The sequence below is a fragment of the Bombus fervidus genome, chromosome 16 (genome assembly GCF_041682495.2).
Source record: "Bombus fervidus isolate BK054 chromosome 16, iyBomFerv1, whole genome shotgun sequence".
NCBI classification, from domain to species: Eukaryota; Metazoa; Arthropoda; class Insecta; order Hymenoptera; family Apidae; genus Bombus; species Bombus fervidus.
The window spans coordinates 2,342,921-2,355,370 of record NC_091532.1 but is presented as its reverse complement, the minus strand read 5'-3'; the positions used below and the strand labels follow the sequence as shown (position 1 = coordinate 2,355,370).

The window sequence follows — 12,450 nt, the reverse complement described above, 5'->3', positions numbered from 1 at the left end:
GTGCGCGAACTTATTCGTGTTCCATAAGAGCAGCGACCTCTCCTATGTCGTTCAAGTTACAAACGTTGTGACACAAATTTTACAGAATTCGCGTGTCACCGTTAAAAAGATTTCCAGAGTAACAAAGTACCCTGCTTTCGCTCAACGTTCTAAGTTTAGAAAGTACATTTCTTTTAGTCTCGTTTAGTTTGGTAGCGAGACGAACTTAGGCTAGGAAAATTGAATTTTACGATATTCGATATTTAACAATAACTTTTTATTTCGAATTTCCATTTTCAAATTTACTTACCTCTACTTGTAATATAGAGAGGTTATTATCTCTTACTTTTTAACCTTACTTGTTCCATCTTTATCGTTCTTTTCGTTTAGCGATACTTTTAACGTTCCGCCATTTTAAAATTTGTCTCTAGAGACAATATTTACTTCCTAATCTATTGGATGCAGTTATTTGACTTTAACGAGCATTTAAATTTACATTCGAAACGTTTCCATAAGTTATGTTTAAAGTTCCTAACATCGAACATTGACTGCTATTATTTCTTAAAATAGAATGGTACGACTGAATAAAACGATCGTACAGACCGTGTCGCTCGACTGTTACGGATCACATAATGGTTATAGACTGAACTGGACTCGGTTATAAGCGAGATCCCTGTAAAACTAACCTTAGATATCGTGTAATTTCATAGTTTCGTGCTAAACATAGCTGACTGAATTGAAAGGTCGCGAAATTGTATCGGAATAGAACGACAAACGAATTTCATAGCCGAGCTGAATACAATCTTCCTTCGATTCAACTTACACGCACAGACAGATAACTGTTATCTCTTCTCTTCGTTGCACCGTTGCACGTGTTGCACGTTGCGTGTCACTGATTCGTCTCGCACGTGATGCCATCTAGTTACCGATTAGTCAAATTCCCCATATTTCAACAGAATTGTCTATTTCGGCAACTACTACTCACTTTCCTACTTACGGCGTTCCTTCGCATTTTTCATTCTTTGCCTCTTATAACCTTTGTCTTTGTCTTTTGTCTTTGCGATCGAAATACGAATTTCAAAGACAAAGAAGAGATACCTTTTTCGAGCGAAATAAACACTCTGCTCGTAACTTTTGCATTTTTCAAATATGCCAATCGTGCACATAATCGTTAAATAACTCGTCGCAATATACTCGTAATGGAAATGTAACTGTATAAAAGTACGGACAAGTGAATCATTCGACGATATCGCTTGTTTGCTTTAACCGTATAAAATACTCACTTGTTATTTTGTCTCCGGCGAATGAAACGCACGACCGACGTGAAATTGTCGATCTTGTTACGAAATGGCTGGTTGTTCCCTATGTTTTTCGCCTGTACTGCCCCCTGCTATTCCTTATCGAGATACAAAAGGGGGAATTCGTATTTTCTTGTCACGTGTTTCGTTGAAGTTTGATTACGAACAAACGGAGCGTCACGAGGGCTTGACGTAGACGTAACGATTGCTACGAGCTTTCTGCGAATGAGACGCAAGTGCGTCGTTATGGGATATCGTCTTGGACTTCGCGCGATGCCATTAAACGAAGTCGATAACGGAGCTTTCTCGATAACCGATCGGAGGTTAATCATACTCCAGTGGACCGGCGCGATGCAGATTCGATTCTGGAAAATAGTGCCTCTTGGTTTGGACTTTAGTACAACCTCTATCGCGTTTCTTCACCCGCGTAAAAATCTATCAATACCATGATTCTTTATTTCGCGAACGTGTTTCCGTTTATAGCTAATACATCGTTCATATGGGATATAAAGAAGACACTATGATTCTCGCGAACGTTGCGTTTTTGCAGAATTTATAGCCGCATTGATTGATATTAATATACGATTGGAGTGCGTGATGTTAGTCAGGATACCATCGCAATATACGATTGGAACAGCAGTGTGTGTCGATCGAAGTCGAACCAACGACTAACGTTCTTTTACTCCTGGGAAATCATAATAATTTATGTTCGTAACAAAAATAATACGTAGCCAGTTGCGTCAGGGTTGCTAAAAACAGCACGTGTCCATTCACAAGGTGTTGTTCGTAATCAGTCTCGCACGTTTGTCCTCGTAAATGTATTTTTCGCAGTCAACGTGATCATTCGTCCACCGGAGACATTAGATATGCGATATTCTAGAATTAGACGACTTATGCGAAAAGTTAATGCTTTATGTGCATTGAGAGTGGCGAATAAATAACATTTCCATGAGAAGCTATGTAATTGTTCGTGTTACTGGTACAGTCTTATCAGCAACGGAATCGGCGATTTAACCTTTGATAAACATTCGGGTCGCTTAAAAATTTTTTTCCAAATCATCTATATCCGTTTCTCTATCTTCGCTTAAATTTTTATTCAAACAGCATTATCATCCTCGCACGGAATTGTTCTTTTCTTCTTATCAAGGCCATTCATCTTTCCTACGTCAAGCTGTAAAGTCTTCGTAGGAAGGCACGTTTCCGGGTACAAGCGACGTGAAAAACACGTTTCGCAATAGTATATTAAAATCAACGGCTCGTGCGTTCTAGCTTTCTGGTATCCGATTTGTTTATTCAAACGAGTTGGATAACAATATATTAATGTTCGAGCGTTTTGTTTTTGTATCTAATACGATGTTACGGATGATAAATACTATCGTTTATCGAGGTAGCTACTAAAAAAGTTGTAAGACGAGAAGAGTTTCTTCAGACGTTTCTTTTATTTACCGATTAATTTATTAGTTATATTTCTGCTTATCGGTGAACTTATTGTTATCGACTCATTATGTCGCTTGGCTCAAACTGGGCGAAGTTTTCTTTTTCATAGTTACAAAAACGCCCAGCGTGCGGCGATCTCGGCCGAAGCGTTTTGCCAATCTAAAGAACCATAACGTTTTTGCCGCGCCGAATTACCGACCGATCTAACGGTCGGAACCGAACGATGCTCGATCGCGGTAAATTTTTCGGCTCGTCCAAACGATTATCGATTGACGGATAAAGCGCACCGTTCAACCAATGCTTTCTAGCGTGTCTTAAATACAAACATAGACGTACCGTAAGATGCTTGCAGCGTTCGTTTGTTATTACCAGTGGCGATGAAGCTGCTAGATCCGGTGATACCCGGTTATCGTTTAAAAAACACCAGCAGGTCAAGCGTTTCTCGATAAACTCTGGTCATAACACAGGCTTCGATGTCAGCCGCAAAGTTCTCCCTGGTCCGGTTATATCCGGAATGCCGATAACTCGACCCCGTTAATGTGGTTCCCCAGTGATTTTTCATGATCCGGCTCCTTTCCCGGATCGCCGCGCTGTTCTCGTCGCGTCTCGTCGAATCAGCAGAAACGTCGAAGTCGAGGGTCAACGAGCAATTCTCGATTACAGTTCGCTGTACCGAGCCTGTATATCGAACGCTATAGCGTTCGTCGGATAATGCCACGAGGACGAACTCCGTGGTATCGAGTTTATTTCGTAGGATCTTCCGTTTTATTTATTATATTTTTCCTCGTTAAACGTATGATAATTCGCAGCGAGGTTTGTTCCAACGATTACGATAAAACCATCGATCTTTTCTCTTCTAAATTCGCATTTCGATTTCGCGTCGTGGAACGCATAGATCCGTATTCCGATCTCCTTCGTTTCGTCCAACTACACAGACTTTCCTAAAATACCATTACGGCAACTGCGATCATAAACATTTGGCCAGGCTCCACGATCACGATTCCGTGGCACCGATGTAAAATAATTTATTTTATCTTGCCACGTGCGTGATTAGTCGCGGTCGGTGCATGTATCTGGTTCAAGGCGGTAATCCGCGTGCTCGTCGGTTAGAAAGAAGGCGCTCTCCTCGCGGCTCGGTCGCTGCTTTTTTCCCCCGCGGTTGGCGTTAGTAGCAATTCAGTTCGAGCCGTGTGCATCGAATGCACTCGCGTGCGAACGAAGAAAATTGCCACGGAAGAGAATTCTCGGGGCTGGCTTCCTCGGTGAAACGTGTTTCCTCACGTGTTGGGCGTTATGCATCGCGCTTACAACACGTGATAGCGGCGGCGCGGCGTCATCGTCGAAGCGGCATCTCCCTCCTCGTTAAAGGAACGTAGGCGCCGCCGGCTGTGGATCGCAGTCGTGGTCGTACCATATCGAAGCACGCATAGTGTGTCGCTGCCTTCGCGACATCGTACGAGTCGTATCGTTTCGTCTCGTTTTATCGACGGTGTCCCTCTATTTTCGTCAGTTTATACGAGACGTTGCTTTCCTTTACAACAGTATGCGCAACTCTCTGTCGTTTCTTTATGGAATATATCGTTAATCATCGTATACATAGATCGTGAGATAGAAGTTTTTTTCTGCAGTGGATACCACCGAAGTAACGTTCGCCGAGATTCGAATCGAGTGACGTCTTTGAAAGGGGGCGATATAGAGGCGCGATTCGTGGAAACGTTCGAACGTGCCACTTACAGCAATATTCTTGGATGTAAGATACAATTTCGTCAGGCTTCTAATTAAATTGCTAAGAGGGCCCTCTCGTATCGTGCCACCATTCCGCCAAGTTGTTCGCGCGTGTGAGTGTCTGTGATTGTACGATTACTTGAAAACGGAGCAGGATTACGGCGTATTAGTTTTCACGCGTTCTTGCGTACCGAACACGATGGTGACGCACAGTATGGACAATATTTTGAACATGCAATACTACACCGCCAATAGCCACGTCGATGCGGTAGCGCATTCACCACCGTTGAGGAAGAGACGCTGTATGAATAAAGAGGTGACATCTTATTTCACGATCGGCAATTTTCTTCTCTTTTGAAACCGCGCCACTTTGTTTTCTCGTTTCGTCGACCATTTTGCGAACCGTTTTTTTTCGCTTCTTTTCGAACTCGAAACATCGCGAAGTTCAACGAATTCGAGAAATCTCGGTATTCCTTACCTTTTGATTTTCTTAGAATTTACTGTATCTTAAAGAGTGCGGCGAAACGATGTTTGTTATCGAAGAACGGTATCTACGTAGGAGAAGAATTGTGGCATCTGTGTCGAAAGCACAAAGTGACATCTAACATCGTCCGACTCGTCATCGTCTTTTTCTATCGTGTAAACTTTCGTCAAATGCAAACGTAACGGTCTACCACACATCAGAATTATTTATCATAAATCGGAAAAATTGTTGGCAAGTTTCAGATAACGTAACAATATTACCAACGACGTCATACATATCGTTCGATTATATACACATGCTCTCGGAATAGCTCGATGATATATCATATTGTTAATTATCTCGTGGAAACGATCGTTTCGCTATCATCTTCTTCGTTATCTTACGAAAACGGTCGAAAGTTTTAGTAACGTGTTATTTCTTTTCTTCTGTTGCAGCAAGATCCAATGTCTCATAGGATTATCGAAAAACGCAGAAGAGATCGTATGAATAATTGTTTGGCCGACTTGAGTAGGCTCATACCGGCCGAGTACTTGAAGAAAGGCCGAGGAAGAGTGGAGAAGACCGAAATCATTGAAATGGCTATACGTCACATGAAGCATCTTCAAGGTCTTCGACAAGGTACTAATCAGATTAATCGAAAAGAATAGATTAAATTTGATGTAAATTAGGCTTTGCAAAGAATGTTTGTAATTCTTTAACCATTCAGCCATGTTTGAACCTTTGAGTAAAATTTTTAAAAATGGCGCTACTTTTACTTTATTCCTTAATGCCAATTTCTTATTACTTTTACTTAATTTCCCAGAAGATAACAATCTTCAAGGTCTTCGACAAGGTACCAATCAGATTAATCGAAAAGAATAGATTAAATTTGATGTAAATTAGGCTTTGCAAAGAATGTTTGTAATTCTTTAACCATTCAGCCATGTTTGAACCTTTGAGTAAAATTTTTAAAAATGGCGCTACTTTTACTTTATTCCTTAATGCCAATTTCTTATTACTTTTACTTAATTTCCCAGAAGATAACAATTCTCTTACAAAAACGTCGACCAATGTGAAATTACATGTCCTCTGATTATCTTTCTGATAGTATAGTAGACGTATCTGACTTTATTTCGTTAAATGACGTGTGTTATTTAATGTTTAGCGATCTCGCTCGGAAATAGTGGAAATAATTGACTGAAATGAAATTTCAGAGTCGAAACACCCAGCCGTGACATCGGTGCACACGCATCCCGAAGACAGCGTGGACAGTGTATCGCATTCGACTATCGCATCTACCGCGGCAGAACACTACAGGCTGGGTTTCCAAGAGTGTCTGAGCGAAACCGTGCATTTCCTCGTGGAGGTGGAGGGCTTTTTTGCCAGAGACTCTTTATGTGTTCAACTGATCAATCATTTGCAGCAGCACTGCGAGAAGATCTTAGCTACCAGTGAGTAGAAGTTCTTACGAAATGAAATAACGAAGATCAGCGTAAATTAGTATAGAGCAAAGTTCCTACAGATGCACGAAAAGAAAAGAGAAAACAAGAGAATCAAACAAAAAAGCGAAATTAATGGCGTGAGTTTTATACGATTATAAAATTCTCGATTGCAGGTGACAGGTTAGGTTTCCCTCATCCGGAGATGCCAACCGCGAACGGTATCGCGAATGGCTCTAGTTACGCGCACACCAGCATTCCGACGATGTGTCAGCCGAACGGTCATTCGGATCATGGCTCGAGCTCCGGTGCAAGTTCCTTCGGTGATCCGGAGCGTCCTCCGCGCCCAGCGATCATCCCACCGCCGACTATAGCGAGCGACGACAGCAATCATAGCAGCCATTCGCACAGTACACCGCCGAGTACCAACTGTAAGCCTTCCAACTACAAGTTCAAGAGCTCTATCAAGCAAAGGTTCTCAGCCGAGAGGATAAAATCCAGTCCCCCGCCGACCATCAACATGGAAAAACCATCCGCGTCTCACGGAGTTCCGATCTTTGCCCTTCACGACGGTGGCGCCTTCTACGTTCCGTTAACCGTCGAAGCTTCTCTGTTAAGGCCTCATCTGAACTTCATGTCGGACACCGGTCCTGACACGGTGCTTCATCCGGTCACGATATCGGTAAACTTCAACCATTCGAGTCCGCCAGTGTGGTCACACCATCATAGTCCTACGCACCAGCAACAGACATAAACGAAAGTCAGGAATCGTATCTGAATGTAACCCGATATCCTGTTTCGCTCGTTCCAACCGTCGATACACGTGTACGCGTATACGCGTGCCTTCGTACGTCTTGGATCCACGAATCCTAAATCCGCTCGTGCTAAAATTGGCGTTGTCGGTATGCCGAACACCGTGTCTCGCCGTGGACGAGGAGAATGGGCGACGACGCGGATCGATCGCGCTCGTTCAAGGACACGATCGACTACCGTGGAATCATCGAACGATTCGTCCAGATGTTTCGAAGATCGTGTTCGATCGGTTCTTGGAAAAGAAACGGTCATCGTTGCACGGTGACGGCGATTTTATTTTCTTTCTGGTTCTTTAGCTTACGTTAACGTCAGAGGAACGCTCTGGTGTATAGCGTGTTTTAACGTTTTACGAAGGAACGAGGTGTCGAGGATGGTTTTTTCTTTCTTTTGTATATTTACCGAGGCTGTGGGTTGTCTTTAGCATTTACGAGATTTGAGAGAAAGAGCGATTACGGAGACGTCGTTGGGTAGAGATCGAGCGTTAGGGCTTGAAGGCCCGGGGTTGCTTTAGCTTCGGTGTGTTTCTCCTTTCGTCGGTATCGTCGCAGTCGAATCCCGTTCCTCCCACATTTTTTCCCTTCTCCCATTCTATTACGTCGATCTTTGTTTCCTTGTATCTTCTTTTTACCCGTTTCACCCTTCCCTGTGCTTCATTTTCTCTTTGTTCTTCGGCTGGACAAGCGCGTCGGGCGACGAATAAAAGTCGCAACGGTATCGAACTCGTCGAATTACGTCAATCGGAGCGTAATTAGTATTAAATAAAGATTAATCGATGTGTTTATGTTGGCGAAGCAAAACCGAGCTACCACCGTATAAATACATATGTACGTCGAACTCTTTCGTAGCACTGGAGCCTGGATTGCCCGCAACATATTCGATCGGCCGACAAAGTTCTGTTTTCGAAACGTAAGCTAGCCGACAGAAGTGCCTACAATATTTTCAGTTAACGAATTCCATTTATGTGATCGTTCCGTATGTACGAAGATAGTGGTTTATTTCTTTTCTGCGGATAATTCTGTGTCACGTTCGATCGCAAGAACGATCGATTCTGCTCGGCGCCCTGGCAAACGGGCCTCGGCAATTAAAGACTGACCAAGACCTGCATTACACTAAATTCTTGTAAGATCATTGCATTAAATATATATTTGTACATACCACGTTTAGTTGTAACGTTAACGAAGAATTTATGCGGAATAAATTATATTTACCATAGCCCTTTACCTCTTATCTCATCTTCCATGATTTTCTTATAAATCTATCTACACGTATCTTAAACGTATTTATTATTGCCTTAACATGGCTGAAAATTGACAATATTCTCTTGAAAATTCGGTAAAATCAGGGATCTTTTAATTTTGCTTTTAATTGCCATATAAATGAAATTAGAGAATCTTGATTAATTCTAATTTATAATCTAATAACCGTTTCATTAAAAAACGAAAGATGTTTCGTTCCGTTAGGATTTATATACGTAATTGTTTCAATGTTTACGTCGAGAATTTTATTCGACGAAGAAATCCTCCCCCGTGTCCGTGCAAAGATCGCTTCAGGAAGGAGTAAGAATGAAACAATGCGGTTAAAATTTTTTTTTTTTTTATTACATCAACATAATACTGGCTAAGGGTCAAAACAATCGAAGAACGCGTCTATCAGGGGTACCGAGATTAACACAGGCAACTCGGAAGTGAAACTTGCTGGCGAATACGAGGAACGCTCGGTGTAACCGAGAGCTGTGCTCGATCGGGAGCGAGTTTCCTTCGAGCCGCTAAAGGGATGGGAGCACGGTCTAATGTTCCCTAACTAGAGATAAATACATTTCTTATACAAGTAATAAAATTATTCGCAGCGAGGCAACCAAGTCTTCGAACAAATCAGCCTTTAACGAATCCTTCGAAAAGAAGATTAAAAAGTAAGGGATGGCGAGGCAGCAGCGGGTTCGCTCTTTATGTGTCCAACTCGAATCGCGTCAGGTTGCGTTAGTGTTTCTCGTTTAGGTATATGGGAATCTGTATGCGTGTATTATATGGGTGCGTGTTACGTGTTCTACGCGTGTCTCTTTCGTAAACGTCAGGAAGTCGTGAACAAAGAATGTGTTATCGAATTAATAATGTGGCGCGGAGGTCTTAAGTGATTCGTCGTGACCGGCCGCTGCCTCGTGTTTAGTATCGCGCAATTAAGCTGTGATGATCATACGTCGTCATCCCGTTCTGTATCATCGGTTGTGTGTAATTGTTGTTGTTGTTGTTGTTACATTTAATTGAAAAACCTAACTACACATAGTTCAAGGGAACTGAATATTGTTCTGCTTTTTTTTTTTGACGTTTTCTTTCTTTTTTTGTTCTTTTAGTTTTTTTTTTTTTTATTTTTTATTTTAATTGTTTTGTTTTACCTGTAATTGGACACATATTCGTCAATGTAAAGAATGAAGTAAAAACGTAAGAATCCACCTAGCATATGTGGGGTGTGCGCGGGGCGTGGGTGAACTGAATGTGCAAATTCGGATAGATGCGCGGATTCAATACTATCGGATAATGTAACGGGGGTAAGCACAACATCTTTTCACTTTTTGTATTATTATTATTAGTCGAGTATGAGTTGAATGAAGCAGCCGCGGCGCACTGCATCCTATCGGAGGATCCCCTCGCGGAGGAGACGCTCGTCGGGCACCAGCCCGCGGACTGCGAGCTTCCGAGGAAGCTTGATGGTTACTTTTTCTTCTGGGCTTTCTCCGCGGCTTTTGTGACCTTGCCCTGGGTATCTTTAAAGGTGACACTCTGCAAATTAATAGATTTTAACGTTAAATCTTTTCCGATTATTCTCTTGGAAAGGATAACAATACGCGATACATCGTTTTATCGTACAGGAGGTTTCTTAGTTCCGAAAATATCTCCAAACAGCGATATCTTTGTTGTTTGACCGATCGATTTATGAAAAAACAACGAAGAGCAATATAACTTTCTATGATTTTCGTACAACAGAAGATTTTGAGATTTTTCTTAGATCGAAAGCTCTCGTTGTTCGTTCGATAGATGCGTTTAATGCGCGTACTACGGTAGCGCGTTCAAAATCAAAGTACGGAAATTAAACGAATTCTTTACAAATCGTGTAACACGACGTTTATCGAATATCCTTTCGACAGTGAAGCTTTATCTTTCCTTATTTTTCTCATAAATCTATATACCCCGTGTAATCTAACAAATCTACTAAATAAACTTTTGAAATATATTCAGTAAGAGCGTCGTGAAATTAACATAATGATCGTTTCAAAGTTAAAGATAAGGGTTGATCAATACGAAGAGTTTGAAATACGCATAGTATCTAAAAGTAGATATAATTTCTCAAAAATTTTCCTGCCTGAATAAACGTATTTGTACGGTTAATTCGATAAAGTACATGTTTCGTATATTCTTTCTTTTTTATCACAATTGGCGTCACTTTATCAGTTATTTACCAAGCGTTTGACGCTATCAGACGAGGGTTAACGTCGCGTCACTCTTTCTTCTGTGCTAATATAATATTCTTTAAGATTACGCAATCTTTAGGAAAATATTCTACGTTTTCTTAAATTTCAATTCCATCAGAATTTCCTTAGTATACCAATTTTAGTTCCCTACGACAGTAAATTCGTCATTCCAAAAATATAATATTACAATACTCGCGCTCTTGGCGAAATATCAAATTACTCTCAAGATATACAGGAATGAATATTTCATCTCAGGAATTGTATCTTAATTCCGTAGAAACAGTTATTAAACTCGTCGTGAATATATTTATCAACGTAATGTTTCCTCGCGAAACATTTAAATAATATCTTCGCACTCGATTAAAAAAGGATTCGCTCGAGACAAAGTACCTAGAGGTTACTATACCCGATAGTTTAGATCGCGTAACGCGCCAAGAGATGTCAGAGGTCTGGAATAAAATAAAAGTCATTATACTCTTGTCATGTTGCCATGACATTTCGACCATCGAAAACCATTAAATATCAAAGGCGAATACCGCATAGTGTACGTATCCATCGCCGTCATCGATGCTCTCTATTCTTCCAATTTTTCAAATTTATCTCGATCCAGCCAATTCTCTATGTTTCAAGAGCCTCTTTAACAAAGATTTTAATCAATGGAAGAGACGAGGAACCTTCCACAAAGAACATCAAACGTTGTATGCGCACATATCGGTTTCAATGAAACTCGGCAAATAATTGAAACGTATGCCGAGATATTCGATACTTTATAACGAAGTTTTAATCAATTACAGTCGGTTACGCATCATTGCAAATGTTGCGATTAATTCGTATCGGAGAAGAGAAACGTCAGCTACGTTCTTAAGGCTTCTCTTCGTAAATCAAATATTTTCCATTTCGCATCTGTCGTAAAAGCTTTATAAAAATATATAAAGCGTAAGAATAGCGCTTGAATCGCTCGATGTCGCTAGATCGCTTTACAGGGAATTATTTTATTACCTGATAAATCCCCTTGGCACGATCGAACCGACGTTATCGGTGACATTTTACAAGCTACTAATTACAAGATATTTTAAAAGACATGTTGTTCTTCTAATGATAATAGTGCTAATAATAATAATAATAATAATAATAATAATAAATAGTAATGCTCGTAAAGAATCGCCTACGAAGCACGAAATATCCGTATGAAATAACCGTACCTTTATGACGCCCACAGCGACAGTCTGACGCATGTCGCGAACAGCGAAACGTCCCAGCGGCGGGAATTCCTGGAAAGCTTCGACGCACATCGGTTTAGTCGGCTGCAACATCACGATCGCAGCGTCGCCGCTTTTGATGCTTTTCGGATTCTCTTCGGTAGTCTTGCCGGTACGACGATCGCATTTCTCTTTAATCTCCGCGAATTTGCAGGCGATATGAGCAGTGTGGCAGTCGAGCACCGGCGTGTAACCGTTGCTGATCTGCCCGGGATGATTCAGGACGATCACTTGAGCGGTGAAATCGGCAGCCCCTCGCGGCGGCTGATTTTTCGAATCGCCTGCCACGTAACCGCGTCTCAACTCTTTCACGGAGATGTTCTTTACGTTGAAACCGACGTTGTCGCCGGGCAACGCCTCTGTCAACGCCTCGTGGTGCATCTCCACCGATTTCACTTCGGTGGTCAACGCTGCTGGAGCGAATGTTACCAGCATGCCTGCGAAAGTAAAATAGTCGATCACCGTCTCGAACGAAATATTCGAAATATCAAGATTACGTTTTCTTGCTATTTCTTTCAAGACGGACGTCTCAAGTCGCGAAACTCGCAGAAGAGAAAATCTTGCCGGTAATTAC

The 12,450-nt window shown here is 41.5% G+C and overlaps 3 protein-coding genes across 11 annotated transcripts in view; 1 reads left to right on the top strand and 2 right to left on the bottom strand.

Annotated features, from left to right (window-relative positions):
* Cwo (transcription factor cwo) overlaps nt 1–8,366 on the top strand; it is a 38,827-nt gene extending 30,461 nt beyond the window's left edge. For 5 of the 7 annotated variants that reach the window (XM_072019824.1, XM_072019828.1, XM_072019823.1 and 2 more), the window contains 3 exons: nt 5,358–5,541; nt 6,117–6,353; nt 6,518–8,366. In XM_072019824.1, coding sequence (XP_071875925.1) covers nt 5,358–5,541; nt 6,117–6,353; nt 6,518–7,095 — 999 coding nt within the window. In that variant the 3' untranslated portion in view covers nt 7,096–8,366. Of the gene's footprint in view, nt 1–4,091; nt 4,756–5,357; nt 5,542–6,116; nt 6,354–6,517 lie in introns of those variants that run through there. The other 2 variants (XM_072019826.1, XM_072019829.1) reach the window with 2 other exon arrangements.
* Nucleotides 1–12,450, bottom strand: part of Ada2a (Transcriptional adapter 2A) — a 330,348-nt gene that overhangs the window by 86,265 nt on the left and 231,633 nt on the right. The window lies entirely within an intron of this gene.
* Nucleotides 9,476–12,450, bottom strand: part of Ef-1a-f1 (translation elongation factor eEF-1 alpha chain) — a 236,339-nt gene continuing 233,364 nt past the window's right edge. For all 3 annotated transcript variants that reach the window (XM_072019820.1, XM_072019817.1, XM_072019819.1), the window contains exons 3-4: nt 11,820–12,313; nt 9,476–9,928 (exon numbers count right to left, since the gene is read on the bottom strand). In XM_072019820.1, coding sequence (XP_071875921.1) covers nt 9,860–9,928; nt 11,820–12,313 — 563 coding nt within the window. In that variant the 3' untranslated portion in view covers nt 9,476–9,859. The remainder of the gene's footprint in view (nt 9,929–11,819; nt 12,314–12,450) is intronic.